Source organism: Helicoverpa zea, chromosome 10, assembly GCF_022581195.2.
Source record: "Helicoverpa zea isolate HzStark_Cry1AcR chromosome 10, ilHelZeax1.1, whole genome shotgun sequence".
Classification (NCBI taxonomy): domain Eukaryota; kingdom Metazoa; phylum Arthropoda; class Insecta; order Lepidoptera; family Noctuidae; genus Helicoverpa; species Helicoverpa zea.
In genome coordinates, this window is record NC_061461.1 from 8,011,876 (window position 1) to 8,028,773 (window position 16,898).

Here is a 16,898-nt window from a genome sequence, read left to right on the forward strand (position 1 = left end):
TCTATACGTTATTTCATAATTAAAATCGTTGTCACGTGTGTAGTAGAATTCGTGTGCATTGATTTTGTAATAAATTATATGTTCGACTATATATTATTATGTTTTTATCAATTTCATTTAACTCAACTTTTTGACTGAATTTGTTTGTTATATGGCCATTGCAAAAGTAATTTGAGAAAATTCAAAATGTATCTTATAGTCCAGTAGTAACTGTACTAGAACTTAGTACCTAGTTTTCTTTTTACCCTCGATAGTTACAAAAAAGTTTTCCATCCATCATAGTTTGAACATGACTAGACAACATAATTAGATTATTCAAGCATAGTTTATGTTTTTAACATTCATCTTTGTTTGAATCGTTGGTAGGTTTACAAGCGAACTATATTAATGCAAGTTAAATAATATTCTTTCAATTGTAATTAAATTGGCTGGACAACTTGCTGGACTTGAATTGATCGGACAAAAGTAAAGTGGGAGTCGTACTCGCTGACGAATAGTTTCGTAACATTATGTATCTAAGAAACTTCCAAAAAAGCATTCCCGTTGAGTGGGATAGTAATAAATAGAAAAAGATCATCTGTAAAAATTGTAATAATACGATACAGCTTGTTAACAGACGGACAGATGGATGATTTAATATAGTGAAGCGTTATAGGGCCCTGTTTTATAGCAAAACTTTAAAAAATATTGATCTATATTGTTGCCAAGTTCCTTAACTTTTCAAAATGATCGCTTACTATTATTGATGTATGTACACTAAATACAATCGTCATAATAATATAACCTATTTAGATTATGGATAAGGTAAACACCATAAAATAAATTGGAGAAAAGCTAAAAGTTGCCAAGTTCCTTAACTTTTCAAAATGATCGCTTACTATTATTGATGTATGTACACTAAATACAATCGTCATAATAATATAACCTATTTAGATTATGGATAAGGTAAACACCATAAAATAAATTGGAGAAAAGCTAAAAGTCGATAAGAATTAGATCATCCTCGTACACAACTTTGGACAAACACTTGAATATAAATTGTCCTAGTATAGTCAAAAAATATTAACAAAATGGAATTTCAACTAGAAGAAAAGATACCCTCTTATAGAAACAGAAACACAAGAACAGATGAAGAGCAAATTTTTAACACTCTAAAGATTATAATTAAAATTGAATATTTCGTTGGAATATTCAGATTTGCTCTTTTAAATGAGAAACTAGGCCGACCTAATTGGAGAATGAAATCGATATCCATTTTCGTCATAACCATAAATTTTGTGTGGTTCTTTTCATTTGCTGCGTACGACTTAGATCTTCCTAGTGTTGACAATGTTACCTCCTATAAATTTATGAACTTAATTTGCATTATATTTATGTTCCTTCAGTTCTTTGCTGGTGCGTCAAGTACTTTCACTTGCAATACATCCAATATTTGCATTATTAGTATGCTTGCCAAGGTAGACACCATGTTGAAAGTCGAAAATCTTAGTAATTTTTACAAAAAATCCAGCTTGGATACGAACGTATACCTGGCTTTAGTTATAACAACCCAGATACTTGTCAATATTACTGATTTCCTTACTGTACATATTTCATGGGCAATAACTGCTGGATTCCTTGATTTTGTGCAAAGACTGGAAATTGCAGCCTTTTGTATATACGTTGGCTTACTAAAGGGCAGACTGAATATGGTAAACAACTATTTGAAAACATTTGTTGATGATCAAGCGAAGAAAGCTGCAACAGCCCTTACAATAGAATTCAAAAGAGGAATAATTGAAAATTTCACTTTTATTGGACAAGTCAGAGAGAACAACACTAAAATACGTAATCTAGCGAAGATTTATGTCATGATCGGACAAATTTGTTCCAAGGTTAACGAAATATTCAACATGCAAATTCTCACGATACTAATGAACACCTTCATAACTATGATTGACATGATGTGGACCTGTCTGATAATGTACCGAGCACCAATATCTTCAAAATTGGGTGTTTTAATTAACGTAACAGTGTCCTGCTGTACTTGGATATCGTTCATAGCTATGAAGTTGATTACGTGTGAACGATTTCTTTACGCGCGCAACGAAACAAAAATTCTTGTGAACAAAATCATCATGAACTATGATCTGCCGACGACAATGAGAGATCAAGCTAAAGCGTTCATGCAACTCGTGGAGACGTGGCCGTTGCGTATCCATATTTACGATATGTTTTCAGTGGACATTTCGCTGACTCTAAGCTTTATAACTGTGGCTACAACTTACTTGATTGTTCTCATTCAAGTATTTAAGTTCTTTTGAATGGTAAATGTTGATTGTTAAAACAGGACGCTTAGGAAGGGTTGACTGACAAGCTGCTTATTGAACGAGATCATAGAGTGCTTGAAGACGATGGACCTTAAGACATAATTTCCTAACAGTTAAGACATTACATTATAAATATTATAATACAGCATTATGTGTAGGGTAGTCATTACCTTACCGTTGAGCTCTCCCTAATTTTAATAGTTTTATGAGAGCACCTGAATTATGATGATGATCGTATTAACTACTACTAATAATAACAGGTTCTTTAAACCTACCGAAAAAATATCATGTTCTTCAATTACACACCCATACTTATATTTATTGAGGAAGGTTATGGGCATCTTTGTATCTAAAGGACATTGTTCAATTTTGGCCTAAGAACCCATGTGAATATAAATTATTCCATAATTTTCATTTATTCTTATATCGTTTTAAACATATTGGAGTATTTCACGGACACTTCAAATTAATAAATTCCACATAAAAAGTTGGGTCACAACTTGATGCCGTATATAATGTTTTCCGTCAGCCAGTGTTGCCAGTTTCAGAAGTTTTCGCGATTTTTGTAAATACGAATCGAATTGAGAACCTCCTCCTTTTTGAAGTTGGTTATTAAATTAGTTGATAACACTTTATTCATTTAAATACGTAAATTGACTAGCTAGAAAAAAAGACTAGTATTCTATATTTTTTAAGCGAATTTCTAGCTTGGCGTTCGAGTATTATAGTTTTCGTAATTGGCAACACTGGTGTACTTCATACCTTTTTTTTTAACGACGTCAAAAATCATCAAATGACCCCTCCCGCTGCTGTGGGTTACCAGCGGTGAGGGAGTGTCAGACTCTTACTGACTAAAAACCGTCGTGTTCCGTCATAGGCCTTTTATGCACCTTAATATTTCCTGCACACCTGACTGCTTCCGAAAATGGACTCCGATTACAGCTAAGTCCCGTGGCGATGGGTTGAGGTAGAGAGGTCTGGTTTGATGCGAATCAGGCTTTGTCCCTTTGTGCTTTGCAGTCAGGTGCGCAGGAAATATTAAGGTGCATAAGTGTTCGCGCAAACACAGATGCACACACTCGTCCTCTCCCTCCTATCCCTAGTGGAACGGAAAACCGCTACGACTAGAGGAGAGTTTGGATGATGTGTCTGGCCGACGGTAACTATACGCTCTCTACCGTCGCCCTAGGCCTTCCACAAATGCCGTGCTGCTACGCCGAGTCCGCCAAGCCCGCCACATATCTGCTGTGGGTTGCCTTCCTCGCCGAAGCAGACTTTTTGTACAACGCGGGAGAGAACCGCAATAATACATTCGATTGTACATGTCGAATGCAAGGCAGTTTAACGTCATGCCCAGGACATCCAATCTGATGACATTAAGAGCCATGTTCTACGGTGAGGTTCGAAAACTGATTGGTACGAAAAATTCGCTGAAGGTTCCTTTAAAGTCCAATGACGGTAATGACCTTCTAGAATCCAAAGACGCCATTTTAAAGCGGTGGGCAGAGCCTTTTGTTCTTTGCTTAATTGTGATCGATCAGCAGATCTAGAATACATCAGTTCGATACCTCAATTACCTGTAGCAAATCTGCTGGATCAGCCACTGTCACGTAACGAAATTGTTCTTGCTATTAAACAACAGCCAAACAAACGCGCTGCAGGCATGGACTCTTTACCGGGAGAATTGATCAAATATGGTGGTGACGAGTTGCATTCCGCCATCTATGAACTTTTTGTCCATTTGTGGGAAACGGAACGTATTCCAGCAGATTTCAAAGTCTCTCGCATCTGTGCTTTATACAAAAACAAAGGCGACCGTTCTGACTGCAACTCCTACCGCGGTATTTCTCTTTTATCAGTCCCTGGGAAAGTCTTTGCTAGAGTATTACTGAACCGCCTAATGACCCTATCTGAAAAGATTTTGCCGGAAACCCAGTTTGGCTTCCGACCTGACCGTGGTACTTGTGAGGCGATTTTTTCATTGCGTCAACTACAAGAAAAGAGCCGTGAACAGGGGCGACAGCTATACCTGTGCTTCGTTGACCTTGAGAAGGCTTTTGACAGTGTGCCTCGAGAAGCCCTCTGGATAGTACTGAATAAGTTAGGATGCACGGATAAATTTGTAAGGCTTCTGAGACTCCTGCATGATGGCATGGAGTGCTGTGTCGCTGTCGATGACGATCAGTCAGACTTCTTTCCCGTTACCTGTGGGGTGAAGCAAGGGTGCGTGCTTGCACCTACACTGTTCACGTTGTACTTTGCAGTCGTAGTACGCGATGCCTTACAATTGTCATCCGATGGAGTTTGCATCCGTTTCCGCACCGACGGCAATCTTTTCAATCTAGCCAGGTTTAAGGCACGCACTAAAGTATCGTATGCCCTGATCACCGAGATCATGTATGCTGACGATCTGTGTTTCGTGGCGGAATCCCCAGAAAGCCTGCAACAATTGATGTCCAATTTTCACGAGGTTTGTCAAAAATTTGGCCTGAAGATCAGTGTCAAGAAGACGGAGGTTATGTCCTTGGACAATAACGGTCACGAGACACTGACTATAAGACTCGGTGAGGACTCGTTAAAGCAGGTCGATAAATTCCGTTATTTGGGGAGCACATTAACATCGAAGTGCGACCTTGATGTAGAGATCAACAGCAGAATCGGTGCTGCTGCCGCAGCATTCGGCAAGCTGGATGCCAAGGTCTTCCGTTCCCATGATCTTAAACTGGCTACAAAAATATCGGTTTGTATGGCAATAGTATTGCCTAACATCTTAAGCTTTGGTTTCCTAGGAAAGCGGTGCCGTCATATAGCGGCCGTAATACAGCGGTGAAAGACGTCACCAGAACGTTGTCTATGTAAACAAAATGGGGCAGTTTCCTAGAGAGCGGTAACTGACACCGTAACTTCAAAAAGCGGTGCCGCCATTTGCATGACGGCCGTCTTGACGGTGTCAGATAGTTTGGTGAACGTTTTATTGAAAGCGGTGAAGCTTTTTTAATACGTATTTATGTTTTTTTTTTCGGAACAACGTCAAAAATTAGTTACAACTCTTAGAGCAGCGAGGACGACGAAATTTTAATAGATTTCGTTCGTAACCACGAAGCAATATATAATATAAAAAATAAAGATTATAGAAAAAGTCAACTGAAACAGAATTGGTGTCGTGAAATTTGAGAAATATTAAATAAAACAGGTTAGTAAGTATGATACAACTAACAAAAAGTTTATGACGGTGTGTTAAAACGGCCGTGGAACTTTCCGCATGTCATCACCGTAAAGACGACCGTATATTTGCGTCCGTAATATGACGGCCGCTATATGACGGCACCGCTTTCCTAGGAAACCCAAGCTTTATACTCTGCTGAAACGTGGACTGTGTACCGCCGGCATATCCGCACACTAGACCAATTCCACCTCAAATGTCTACGTAAAATACTTAAGATCCGATGGTCTGATCGTGTGCGAAACACCGAAGTGCTGCGACGAGCCAATGTCGGTGGCATTGAGGCTTACCTTATGCGGCGACAGCTTAGATGGTGCGGTCACGTGTCACGTATGGCGGAGGAGCGAGTGGCTAAGCGCATCTTTTATTCCGAACTAAAGGAGGGCAAACGAAAGCAGGGCGGACAGTTCCTCCGATATAAAGATGTGCAAAAACGTCACATGAAAAAATGTGACATTGAGCCTTCGCAATGGGAAGGGCTAGCAGCCCAACGGCCTGATTGGAGAGCTCTAGTTAGAAACAAAGTTTCTGACTTTGAGGAGCGTCGTCGGTCAGAGCTTGATTCTAGACGCGACGAACTGAAAGCCCGACCACCCGCGGCAATCAGTTACAATTATGATAATGGTGTGCTCACATGTCCGCAATGTGCGCGGACCTTCTCAAAGAAGATTGGCTACTGTAGTCATATGCGAGCACACCAGCGACAATTATCTGTACGGAGTTGAGGCAGTCGCCGTGACCGAAATCGGTCTGGGGTCATCATCATCATCATCATGTACCAGGGCCGCGGTATCTCTTTCGAACAACCCGCAGCCCCGGCAGGCCTTGGCCCTGCTGGGCCCCGCTGGGGTTGCTGACATCTCTTTGAGGAGCGCGTTTAACAACGCGCGCCGTCGACACGGGTCTGTCGTCTAAGCAGACAGAGGGACGATGAGCCATCCGAACTCACCGCCCACAGACCCACGCCTACGGTGGCCGGGAGTCATCACGCCACACCCGGCGCCCATGGTGTCTACCTGGTCCAGCGCGGCGGCCGGGATGAGAGGTGCGTACTCTCTGGCTTTCCGCCTCCTCCTTCTCGAGCATGACCGCTTCGCAGAAGGAGGCGACGGCATCCCATTCCCTCTCGCCCCGGACCATGGCCTGAACCAGGGCCGGACGCGAGAGGTCGCCGCCGCCCAAAGCCTCGACGAGGACCCGGCGGTGCCCTTCCCATGCGGGGCACACTTGGACTGTGTGGTCCACCGTGTCCTCGGGGCTGTCCGCACAATGGTGACACCCGGGCGCCTCCTCAGTGCACTTCATACCTTATCCAGTGTTTCATTCAATTTTTGATTGCTTTGCGACTATCGTTTCTTTTGTGATTTTCTATGCGTTTCATGGTTTTATTCAAACAACTTTGGCTTGATTACGGACTCCGATTAGATTGCATACTTGGTAGACTCGGCTGTGTGTAAAGGACTGGATTTTCCTGTCATTTTCGGATATTGCTCTGTCTATGATCGAATTTAGTTGTATTATAATTACAACAATGGATGCAGAATATAGTTTATATTGTGTAAATTGGGGATCTGCTGGAGGCTCTTTGGTATTAGAAAACAATGATATACTTCGTTGCATACAACAATGGACTGCTCCCCGTATTTTTGTAACCTCAAAGTATTAACTTTTTTGTAATTATTTTAATTATTCCTGAAGTGTCCGTTCGTGGAAACTTATTTCATAGGATTACATATAATTTTAAGAGTTTATATAAGTCACTTTCGATTCGAACGGTTCTTAGGCAGAACATGTATGGAGCCAGAACAATGTCCTTTATGGAGTAGTTCTTGAAGATCGCGAACCTAGAGAGAAACGAGCAGTAAAATGAAAAATATCTTGGTATTTAATTAATTTATTAGACATCCGTTATGAAAGCTTCTTTAGGGTATTTCTGTGCCACTTCTCTATAGTTGTTAATTATGACTGTATAGGCATCTTTTACAATACTGCACAACGTCTTCTTGCGTAAAGCCACCTTTTTAGACTCGTATTCAGCTTTCATAGCTTGTGCATCGGGGTCTGTTCAAACAAACATAATTAATTAATATTAACAGAGAAAAAGTCTCATGTAATGTTTCGAAAGGCACTTTAAACTGTGGGACGGACTGCCATTACTTTTTATTTTACTATCCGTAACCAGATGCCAGAAAGTCTGACCACCAACCAGACTTACCAAGGGGTATTGGGCTGCCGGGGTAGCTGGGCTGAGTGGGTCAGATAGGCAGTCGCTCCTTGCAAAACACTGGTACTCAGTTGCATCCAGTTATCCTTACTGGAAGCCAACCCCAGCATAGTCGGATAAAGGCCAGGTAGATGATGATTACTGATTTAGTGACTTATGTTTACCTTTTCTACTTACCACTGTCCAAAGCCTTTTGTAAATCATCTCCGAGAACCACGTTCGGTTCTTCAACGATTTCACAAATATTCACTTCTGGGGCGAGTAGGAAGGATTCTTTACCATCTTTTTTGGTAAAAGTGTAGGCATAATCTGAGCTCAGCAAAGCAGCTGTAAAATAAAAGGTAAGAATTATTATATACACTTATTATGTGTACAGAGGGAGCAAAATCTAATCGCTAATGAAAAGTTATTCAAAGATTTGTTGATCTTACTTGTTGAAGCTGTATAAGCACCATTAAAAGCTTTGTTTCGCTTGGTAAATTCGATTTTAACATTATCTGCTACGATATTCAAAACAGCTTTCGTTTTTAAACCAATCAATTTCTTGTCCGAGTCCAATCTGCAAATATATTATATTATTATAGGCACTGTGTATTAATACTATACGAGTCGTGGTGGCCTAGTGGGCAAAGAACCAACCTCTCGAGTATGTGGGCGCGGGTTCGATTCCAGGTCAGGCAAGTACCATTGCAACTTTTCTAAGTTTGTATGTACTTTCTAAGTATATCTTAGACACCAATGACTGTGTTTCGGATGGCACGTTAAACTGTAGGTCCCGGCTGTCATTGAACATCCTTGGCAGTCGTTACGGGTAGTCAGAAGCCAGTAAGTCTGACACCAGTCTAACCAAGGGGTATCGGGTTGCCCGGGTAACTGGGTTGAGGAGGTCAGATAGGCAGTCGCTTCTTGTAAAGCACTGGTACTCAGCTGAATCCGGTTAGACTGGAAGCCGACCCCAACATAGTTTGGGAAAAAGGCTCGGAGGATGTGTATTAATACTATTCCCAAATGAAAATGTTTGCTACCGCGCTTCGGAATGCGAATATTTATTTTTTTATAGCAAACATTTTGAATCTATTTTCTTTGTTACAAATAAGCACTACATCACACACGCAAGAAATTGTGCGAATGAAAATTCGTAACATCACTAATTCATACTTATTTTAAAACTTTTAGTTAATTTTCAGCTTTAATCGGAAATATAGTTAATTATGGTACTTGCCATAAAAATGCTACAGCTAACTAAACCTGTACGAGCATGAATGAGGATATAGAGGAAGAAGACGACAGAAGAAATCTGCTTCTTCCTCCTGCCCTGTTCCCAATTTTACTTGGGGTCGGTGCAATCCTCGTCCATTTTCCCCTGTCACTCGTCATACTGACATTCACTCCCTTCCTATTCATGTCATCGACAGAAGAAATAGTGGTTGGATATTGCGTGAAAGACGTTATGGGTGCAAAGAGTGTCCATGAGGTGACGTCAGAAAGGAAGAGGAAAATGAGCTGCGCGGACCCCAAACTATAAATTGGGACAAGGGCAGCTGAGAGATGATAAGTTTTTTCAATGGTGTTTCTAAAATAACCCCAGTTGTTCCATTTACTTATATCAACTCATTATTAGTACAGATTCGAGAAAATGTTAGACAAATCATGAGACATTAGTAAAGATTCGGTACTTACTTGAAATCCGTAACCTTCAGGTTCTTCAGTCCAGTTATGTTTATGTTTTTGAATTCAGAAGCCAGTCCCAAATCTTCGTCCATTACGACTTTTAACTCAGGAATGATCAAAGGATCGGTAGCCTTCATATTGTTGTCCGGCATACCATTGAAGGTGTTTGCCATAAAACTTTCGGTTGACTTGATCAAGCATTTAATGTCATTTTTACTGCATGCAGTGAAAATAGATTCTGCAAGTGAATAATCACGACAGATACAGTAAAACGAAAAGAAGTTAGCATAAGGATTAAACATTTACATAATATTAAAACTAAAATGTAAGACTTGTCAGTGTTTCTGCAGTTTGATCTTAAAAGCAATTCAGTCTACAATTCCCATAACAAAAATATTAAGTATTTTTTATAGAAATACACTTTATGGGAATTCAATAAAGGGAATTCGAGATCGTAACAACGATTAAATATGTGTTACAAGAAAAACCATGACCGCTGATAAGTATAGGGACAAATAAATTCTCATTAAGTAAACCATTAATATTAATCATTATTTAGATGTAACAGGAAAAGACTTACCTTCTGAAAGTACACAACTCGCAAACGCAAGCAATATCAAGCTCCTATAAACTGCCATGTTGTAGTCTTAATGATTAATTAAGATTAGCAGAGACCACTTATATTTATACTTTCCTTTGTTTACAGAAACTGATATTAAAGCTAAAGTGACTAAAGCTTTTGATAGCAGAGGTCAGAGTTATCGAGTAGCATTGGATGTAATTATAACGTAATTAGATAATTAGCTAGATAAAACATCGAATATTGATTTATTGCAAATGGTTCTTTAAGACAGTGATAGCGGTGATAGTTCGTAGATAGCAAATTAGTAGAAAAGTAATTGAGAGATACACATTTTACTAAAGATGACGTCAGGAGTTGTTTCATGGAATAACTAAAGACTTTGTGTATCGTCATCTATATGTAAGATAAGGTTTATTTTGTGAATCGCAGATTAAAGTATTTCTCTTTCTCTCAATCTGTACCTAGGATAGATGACAATTCATATATAATGTAAGGTTGTCTTGCGAAGGCAGTTCTGCAAGGATGTACAGGAAGGTATGCCGCTGATTGACACGCTGCTTATTGAACAATCTCATAGCATGCATGTAGACGATGGATCTTAAGACATTGCAGTCTGAATCATGTCTGAAGGATAGCCACGAGGTTTGAAATTAATTACTTTTAGCACATTCCTTTGAGCTCTCTCTAGTCTTAATAGCTGACTTTTATGAGCCCATCTGAATTATGAAGTACCTAACATCTTATTTGCCCAAAGGGGAAATAATGAAATCTTGGTTCTTTCAACCTACCAAAAAAATATCATGTTCATCGATTACAAACCTATGCTTGACCATATATCGAGGAAGGTTATGGGCCTTTTTTATCTAAAGCGACAAAATAGTTCCTACAGACCGGGAGTAAGCCTAGAGGGAAACTAGTAGTCAAATGAAAAGGATCTTCGTGTTTAATTAGTTTATTAGATATCCCTTACGAAAACTTCTTTAGGGAATTGCTGTGCCACTTCTCTATAGTTGTTAATTATCACTGTGAAGGCGTCTTCTATAATACGGCACAACGTCTTCTTGCGTAGAGCCACTTTGTAAGCCTCGTATTCAGCTTTCAAAGCCTGCGCATCGGGGTCTGTTCAAACAAACACAATTAATGAATATTAGCAGAGAAAAAGTCTCATATAATGTTTCGAAAAACTCTGTAAACTGTGGGACCAGCTGTTTTTACTTTTTATTATACTACCCGTAACGACTGCGATGGATATTGGGTTGCCCGGGTAGCTGGTCAGATAGGCAGTCACTCCTTGCAAATCACTGGTACTCAGCTGCATCCGGTTATCCCTACTGGAAGCTAACCCCAACGTAGTCGAATAAAGGCCAGGTAGATGATGATTACTGTTTTAGTGACTTATGTTTACTTTTGCTACTTACCACTGTCCAAAGCCTTTTGTAAATCATCTCCGAGAACCACGTTCGGTTCTTCAACGATTTCACAAACATGCACCTCTGGAGCGAGTAGGAAGAATTCTTTACCATCTTTTTTGGTAAAACTGTAGCCATAATCTGAGCGGCCCAAAGCAGCTGTAGAATAAAAAGTAAGTATTATTATTACTCTTATGGTGTGTGTCCAGAGGGAGCTAAATCTTGCGCTAATGAAGATTACAACAGTCTTTTTCTTGTTGTTTGAAATATATTAAGAAAAAATATAGTCATCCACTTAGTTTTGTCAAACTATTGAGTTCAGTCTAAGGTACTTAGTTATTTATCTTATTCTCTTGTGAGCTAGTTATTGGATTTGGTCAATGCATTTTTTTCTAATACCTAATCATCATCACCTTCAACTTTACTCATTCAAATGCTCTTCGTTTAATACATTATTACAAAAATTATTATTACAAAATAATATTTTAATGATTGTTTCGTCCCTATATAATTTACATCTTCAGGCTTAACCTCCTATTTTCTAGCTTTAGAAAATAGAAGAAAGGTATGAAAAAGTTTGTTGAACTTACTTGTTGAAGCTGAATAAGCACCATTAAAAGCTTTGTTCTGCTTGGTAAGTTCGATTTTGACATTATCTGTTACGATATTCAAAACAGCTTTCGATTTTAAACCAATCAATTTCTTGTCCGTGTCCAATCTGCAAATAAATTATGCAAAAAGGTTATCAAAATTGATAAAGAAGCAGAAACGGGTAATTAGTGCTATCAATAAGTCAATTTACTGCATCTTTATTTTTTGTTTTTGTTTGATAAAGCGTGTATAGGGTGATTTGTGGGTATAATAAAATGATAATACTGTATGCCGTAATTTGGATAAATATTTATTTTTAGCGGGGCTCATGGACTTTGACTTATTTATAAAGATTATCGGAATTTAGATTTTTCCATTGCCTATAGGCACTGCGTATTCATTCATACTAGTGATGTAACAATGTCAACTGTCTTTAAACATTCACGATTGCGAATATTAAGTTTTTTAACCAGCTAGGTTCAATTCCAACTAGGTGATTTGGACCATAAAAAAATTTTACGTATATTATTTACCAAGTTTTTTTTTTTCAAGATTTGATATTTACTTTAAAAAGGTTACTAAATAATCGTCTAAAAATGAAACAAAATAAAAACCGAGTTGAAAAAAGCAATCTAAAAACGTTAAGAATTTGGTGTCTAGAGGATACAGCTATGTTTATTTCGCTCCTCACTTCTAGACCACTGCACCCACCGGGTTTTGTTGCGTTTAGTGTTTTTAGAAATCGTTTTGTAGCTTTTCTGTGATTTCACTTAAATATCACTATCCACATTAATGGAAAGTTCTCGTCAATAGGAATAATATAAGCCCAAACACGGAGGTCCCTCAACTTTTTTTCGTTTCCATCATCAGCTCAACTGTTGAAATGATAAACACTATCAAACGTACAGCTGAGTACCATGTTTTTAAACTATGCATACCTAAACTTTTCATCAGTTTCTCGATTTTGAGTCCATTGTCAAGGTCAGGGTCAGATCTTAAATCTGATGATAAACATGGGACTATTTGGGATTCGAAACATTCGCAAGTTTAACGAATGCGAATGTTCGAAAATCGTGCGAAAATTCGCAAATGTAGATTCTAAAATTCGTCAAACTTTTAGTTGGTTTTCAGCTCAGTTGTAAAGATGGATCATTATGGTGGTTGCCATAAAAATGTTTCCTCTTTATTATACCTATGTACTAGTATAGATTACTCATGAAAACGCAGTGAGGTAAGATCATTTTTCGAGCATGAATAAGAGGAAGAAGACTAGTAAAGAAACCACGGATAGAAAGTGTGTGAAAGTTGTTATGGGTGCATAGAGAGAGATGACGTCAGAAAAGAAGAAAAAGGTATGGAAAATGATAAATCGGGACAAGGACAGGATGATGAGTTTTTGTCAATGTGGTTTCTAAAATGACCCCAGTTATTTCTACCAATTTCAACTCATTATTAGTACAGATTCCAGAAAACGCTGATACTTACTTGAAATCCTGTACCTGTAGGTTCTTCAGTCCAGTTATATTTATGTTTTTGAATTCAAAGACCAGTCCCAAGCCTTCGTCCACTACGACTTTTAATTCAGGAATGATCAAAGGGTCGGTAGGCTTCATGTTGTAGTCCGGCAAACCATTGAAGGTATTTGCCATAAAACTTTCGGTTGACTTGCACATACATTTCATGTCATTTTTACTGCTTGCAGTGAAGATAGCTTCTGCAAATGAACAATTAGGGCATAAGGCATAAGGATTTAATGTTGACATAATATTTAGACTGAAATTAAGCACTTCTCAGTGTTTACGCTGTTTTGTTTTAAAAGAAAAGAAATCTACAGTAGACTGAATTTCTCATAAGAAAAATACTAAGTATTTTTTACAGAAATACACGTTTCGGGAATTCAATAAAGATAAATCGAGATCGTAATAGCGATATAAGATAAACCATGATGGCTGATAAGTATAGGGACAAATAAATTCTCATTAAGTAAACCATGAATATTAATCATTATTTAGATGTAATAGGAAAAGACTTACCTTCTGAAAGTACACAACTCGCAAACGCAAGCAATATCAAGCTCCTATAAACTGCCATGTTGTAGTCTTAATGATTAATTAAGATTAGCAGAGACCACTTATATTTATACTTTCCTTTGTTTACAGAAACTGATATAAAAGCTAAAGTGACTAAAGCTTTTGATAGCAGAGGTCAGAGTTATCGAGAAGCATTGGATGTAATGTAATTATAACATACCTAATGAGATAATTAGCTACATTGAACTTCGAATTTTGATTTCTTCAAATTGTTTTTAAGAAGGCGATTACGGTGATAATTTGTAGCTAGCAAAATAAGTGAGACATACTGGTGTCGCGAGATGACTCCCGGCCACCGTAGGCGTGGGTCTGTGGGCGGTGAGTTCGGGCGGCTCATCGCTCATGTCTAGATAGACAACACACCCGTGTCGGCGGCGCGCGATGTTCCACGCGCTCCTCAAAGAGATGTCAGCAACCCCAGCGGGGCCCAGTAGGGCCAAGGCCTGCCGGAGCTGCGGGATTGTTCGAAAGAGTTACCGCGGCCCTGGTACATAAAATGCCTACGACGGAACACGACGGGTTTTAGTTAGTAAGAGTCTGACACTCCCTCACCGCTGCTAACCCACAGCGGGAGGGGTCATTTGATAATTTTTGACGTCTTTAAAATAAAGGTTAATCAAAGAAGAATTTTCTGCAGGCATTCTTTTGATTAATTGTTGGATCTTCATGCAAAACATTCTTAGCATATCTGAGGAATCTTATCAACGCAAAATCGGTTTTACAGAGGTTGTCCGTGACACATTGTCGTTTGCAGCGTTTTCCGGTGAAAAAAGCTTTTATATGAGTTAACTTGTGTTATCCGAAGTATGCAAATATGCTGTGATATCATGACGTTAATCAAATTAAATAAAACCGTCGGAGTCACGCTCGATGGGTTCCGTACCATCCTACTGAAAAAACCGAAAATAAAATACCTTGATATAATGAATGTGGAATATCACTAGAGGGGAAATTATATTTCGCTCCTTGTATTATGTACTTAATATTTTTAGTTAGGCACAGCCGCAACAAAACTATAGATCTGTAAAAAAATGTTATGTAATAGTAGGTAATAGGGTCCAACCGCTTTACCCGTGGCCCTGGCACATAAACGGCTGAAGAAGGAGCATGGTGAGTTTTAGTCAGTAAGAGTCTGACCCACAGCGGGAGGCGTCATTTGATGATTTCCCACAGAAAAAGGTTATGTACCTGCGGAACCCTATAAAGATAATGGTAGATATTATTTGGAGGAAAAAAAAAACAAAAAAACTGCATTTTATGATTCTGATAAAAACATGAGGAGCCATCGTGAATGTATTCACGAGTATCGTATAAAGTCGTCAGCCTAGTGGGTAAAGAACCAACCTCTAATGTATGAGTGCGCGGGCTCGATTCCAGGTCAGGCAAGTACCAATGCAACTTTTGTAAGTTTGTATGTACTTTCTAAGTATATCTTAGATACCAAAGAATGTGTTTCGGGTGGTACGTTAAACTGTAGGTCCCGGCTGTCATTGAACATCCTTGGCAGTCGGATTTTTGATCGGCTCATAAATCATTACGAAAATTAATGAGAATAGGCACATAACAGCGATCAGGTATTTTAGATCAGGCCGGTATCAGACAGGCTAAAAACTTTCATTATTAAAAAAAAACTGACTATCGGGCCAACTGTGGGCCGACTGTTAAGTCAGAAGGTATCAGTTGAATGTATGGGTGGGTGAAACCGCGGGGAACTGTAGAAGATTCAAAGCTATAATGGTATCCCGACTAGACTGTATTCCCACAAACATTAAATAAATTGTGCCAATAAGCGGATAAGGCAATAAATTGCATGAATTTATGATGCGTAAATGTGGAATGTCATTTTTTTAATCGCTTGTTATTTGTATGCCCATTCGACCTCAAAATATTTATTGAGAAGTCTACCTACATATCTACAGAGTGATGCGAAGTTTACGTTCCATTATAGGTATTATATCACTTAAAAGATTTATGTTTAGGAGTGAGCTGGCGTGTGAATTTAATGGAAGTTAATTTTTTTAACAAACCACGATGGTAAAAGACATTGTTCTAAAAATATTACAAAATCTTAAAGTAGGTACCCATTTTTTTTTACTTCATTGCGTATTTTAATTTATTTGTATTTTAAGAAAATAAAAACGGGCCAACATACGATTATACAGTAGTATAGTTTTGCAGTGACATAAACACCAAACGAACACGCACCCTGTATTTCAGTAATAATGCGTAAGAATGACATGACATTATTTTTGCGTAATCCTCTTATCAGTTTTAATTTCATGAAAACAACAGTATGTATCCGTTTTCTGTAGTCTTTACTTGTACAAAAGAACCCGAATGGGAAATGAAATCTTCCCATTGTAAAGACTCAATTAATCTTATTATTTAAATCAGAAAATATCATCACATTTTTACGAGCAAGCCCTTGCGTAGCAGGATCATAGGGTAGGTACCCAAAAAAAGGTAATTCATATACGCATATACTACATTTTCACCTAATACGAACTAACCAAAATATGTATAACCAAATGACTAGTATTTACTTAAATAGGTATTACAAATTAAGATGAAGAAGAATATTTTTTGGTATTTTATACATAGACAGTTCGATAGCCACAAATAAGCTTACGTACCAAAAAACAGCGACTTTACAGAAATGGTTAACAGTGCTAATGTGTTCTTATGTGGTCAAACAAAATGACGTATGACGATAGTCATTTCAAGAAAGGTCTTTTTTATCGGACCGACAAGCTCTTAACCTTACACCTAGTTATAATAATGTATTAGTGGTACAATTT

General features: G+C 38.4%; 3 protein-coding genes across 3 annotated transcripts; 1 reads left to right on the forward strand and 2 right to left on the reverse strand.

The window, feature by feature from the left end:
• Positions 1 to 1,070: 1,070 nt before the first annotated feature.
• Positions 1,071 to 2,303, forward strand: LOC124633606. The gene has a single exon (XM_047168876.1). The coding sequence runs from the start codon at positions 1,071 to 1,073 to the stop codon at positions 2,301 to 2,303; it is 1,233 nt and encodes a 410-aa protein (XP_047024832.1).
• A 5,107-nt stretch (positions 2,304 to 7,410) lies between these two features.
• LOC124633810 (juvenile hormone-binding protein-like) lies at positions 7,411 to 10,111 on the reverse strand. Its single transcript, XM_047169158.1, has 5 exons — positions 10,008 to 10,111; positions 9,437 to 9,665; positions 8,188 to 8,315; positions 7,934 to 8,083; positions 7,411 to 7,593 (listed from the first exon to the last, which is right to left on the reverse strand). The coding sequence occupies exons 1-5, from the start codon at positions 10,063 to 10,065 to the stop codon at positions 7,430 to 7,432; spliced, it is 729 nt and encodes a 242-aa protein (XP_047025114.1). The 5' UTR covers positions 10,066 to 10,111; the 3' UTR covers positions 7,411 to 7,429.
• An 835-nt stretch (positions 10,112 to 10,946) lies between these two features.
• LOC124633809 (juvenile hormone-binding protein-like) lies at positions 10,947 to 14,151 on the reverse strand. The gene is made up of 5 exons (XM_047169157.1): positions 14,044 to 14,151; positions 13,496 to 13,724; positions 12,010 to 12,137; positions 11,429 to 11,578; positions 10,947 to 11,129 (listed from the first exon to the last, which is right to left on the reverse strand). Exons 1-5 carry the CDS (start codon positions 14,099 to 14,101, stop codon positions 10,966 to 10,968), a joined length of 729 nt encoding a protein of 242 aa, XP_047025113.1. The 5' UTR covers positions 14,102 to 14,151; the 3' UTR covers positions 10,947 to 10,965.
• Positions 14,152 to 16,898: the final 2,747 nt, after the last annotated feature.

What these genes read in the sequence shown, in the direction of transcription:
- LOC124633810 (XM_047169158.1), bottom strand. Translation starts at nt 10,065, where the DNA reads ATGGCAGTTTATAGGAGCTTGATATTGCTTGCGTTTGCGAGTTGTGTA. An exon ending in GAGTTGTGTACTTTCAGAAG is followed by an intron (nt 9,666 to 10,007) that starts GTAAGTCTTTTC and finishes ATTCACTTGCAG; the next exon opens with AATCTATTTTCACTGCATGC. An exon ending in ACAAAAGGCTTTGGACAGTG is followed by an intron (nt 7,594 to 7,933) that starts GTAAGTAGAAAA and finishes TTGTTTGAACAG; the next exon opens with ACCCCGATGCACAAGCTATG.
- LOC124633606 (XM_047168876.1), top strand. Translation starts at nt 1,071, where the DNA reads ATGGAATTTCAACTAGAAGAAAAGATACCCTCTTATAGAAACAGAAAC.
- LOC124633809 (XM_047169157.1), bottom strand. Translation starts at nt 14,101, where the DNA reads ATGGCAGTTTATAGGAGCTTGATATTGCTTGCGTTTGCGAGTTGTGTA. An exon ending in GAGTTGTGTACTTTCAGAAG is followed by an intron (nt 13,725 to 14,043) that starts GTAAGTCTTTTC and finishes GTTCATTTGCAG; the next exon opens with AAGCTATCTTCACTGCAAGC. An exon ending in CTACAGGTACAGGATTTCAA is followed by an intron (nt 12,138 to 13,495) that starts GTAAGTATCAGC and finishes ATTTATTTGCAG; the next exon opens with ATTGGACACGGACAAGAAAT.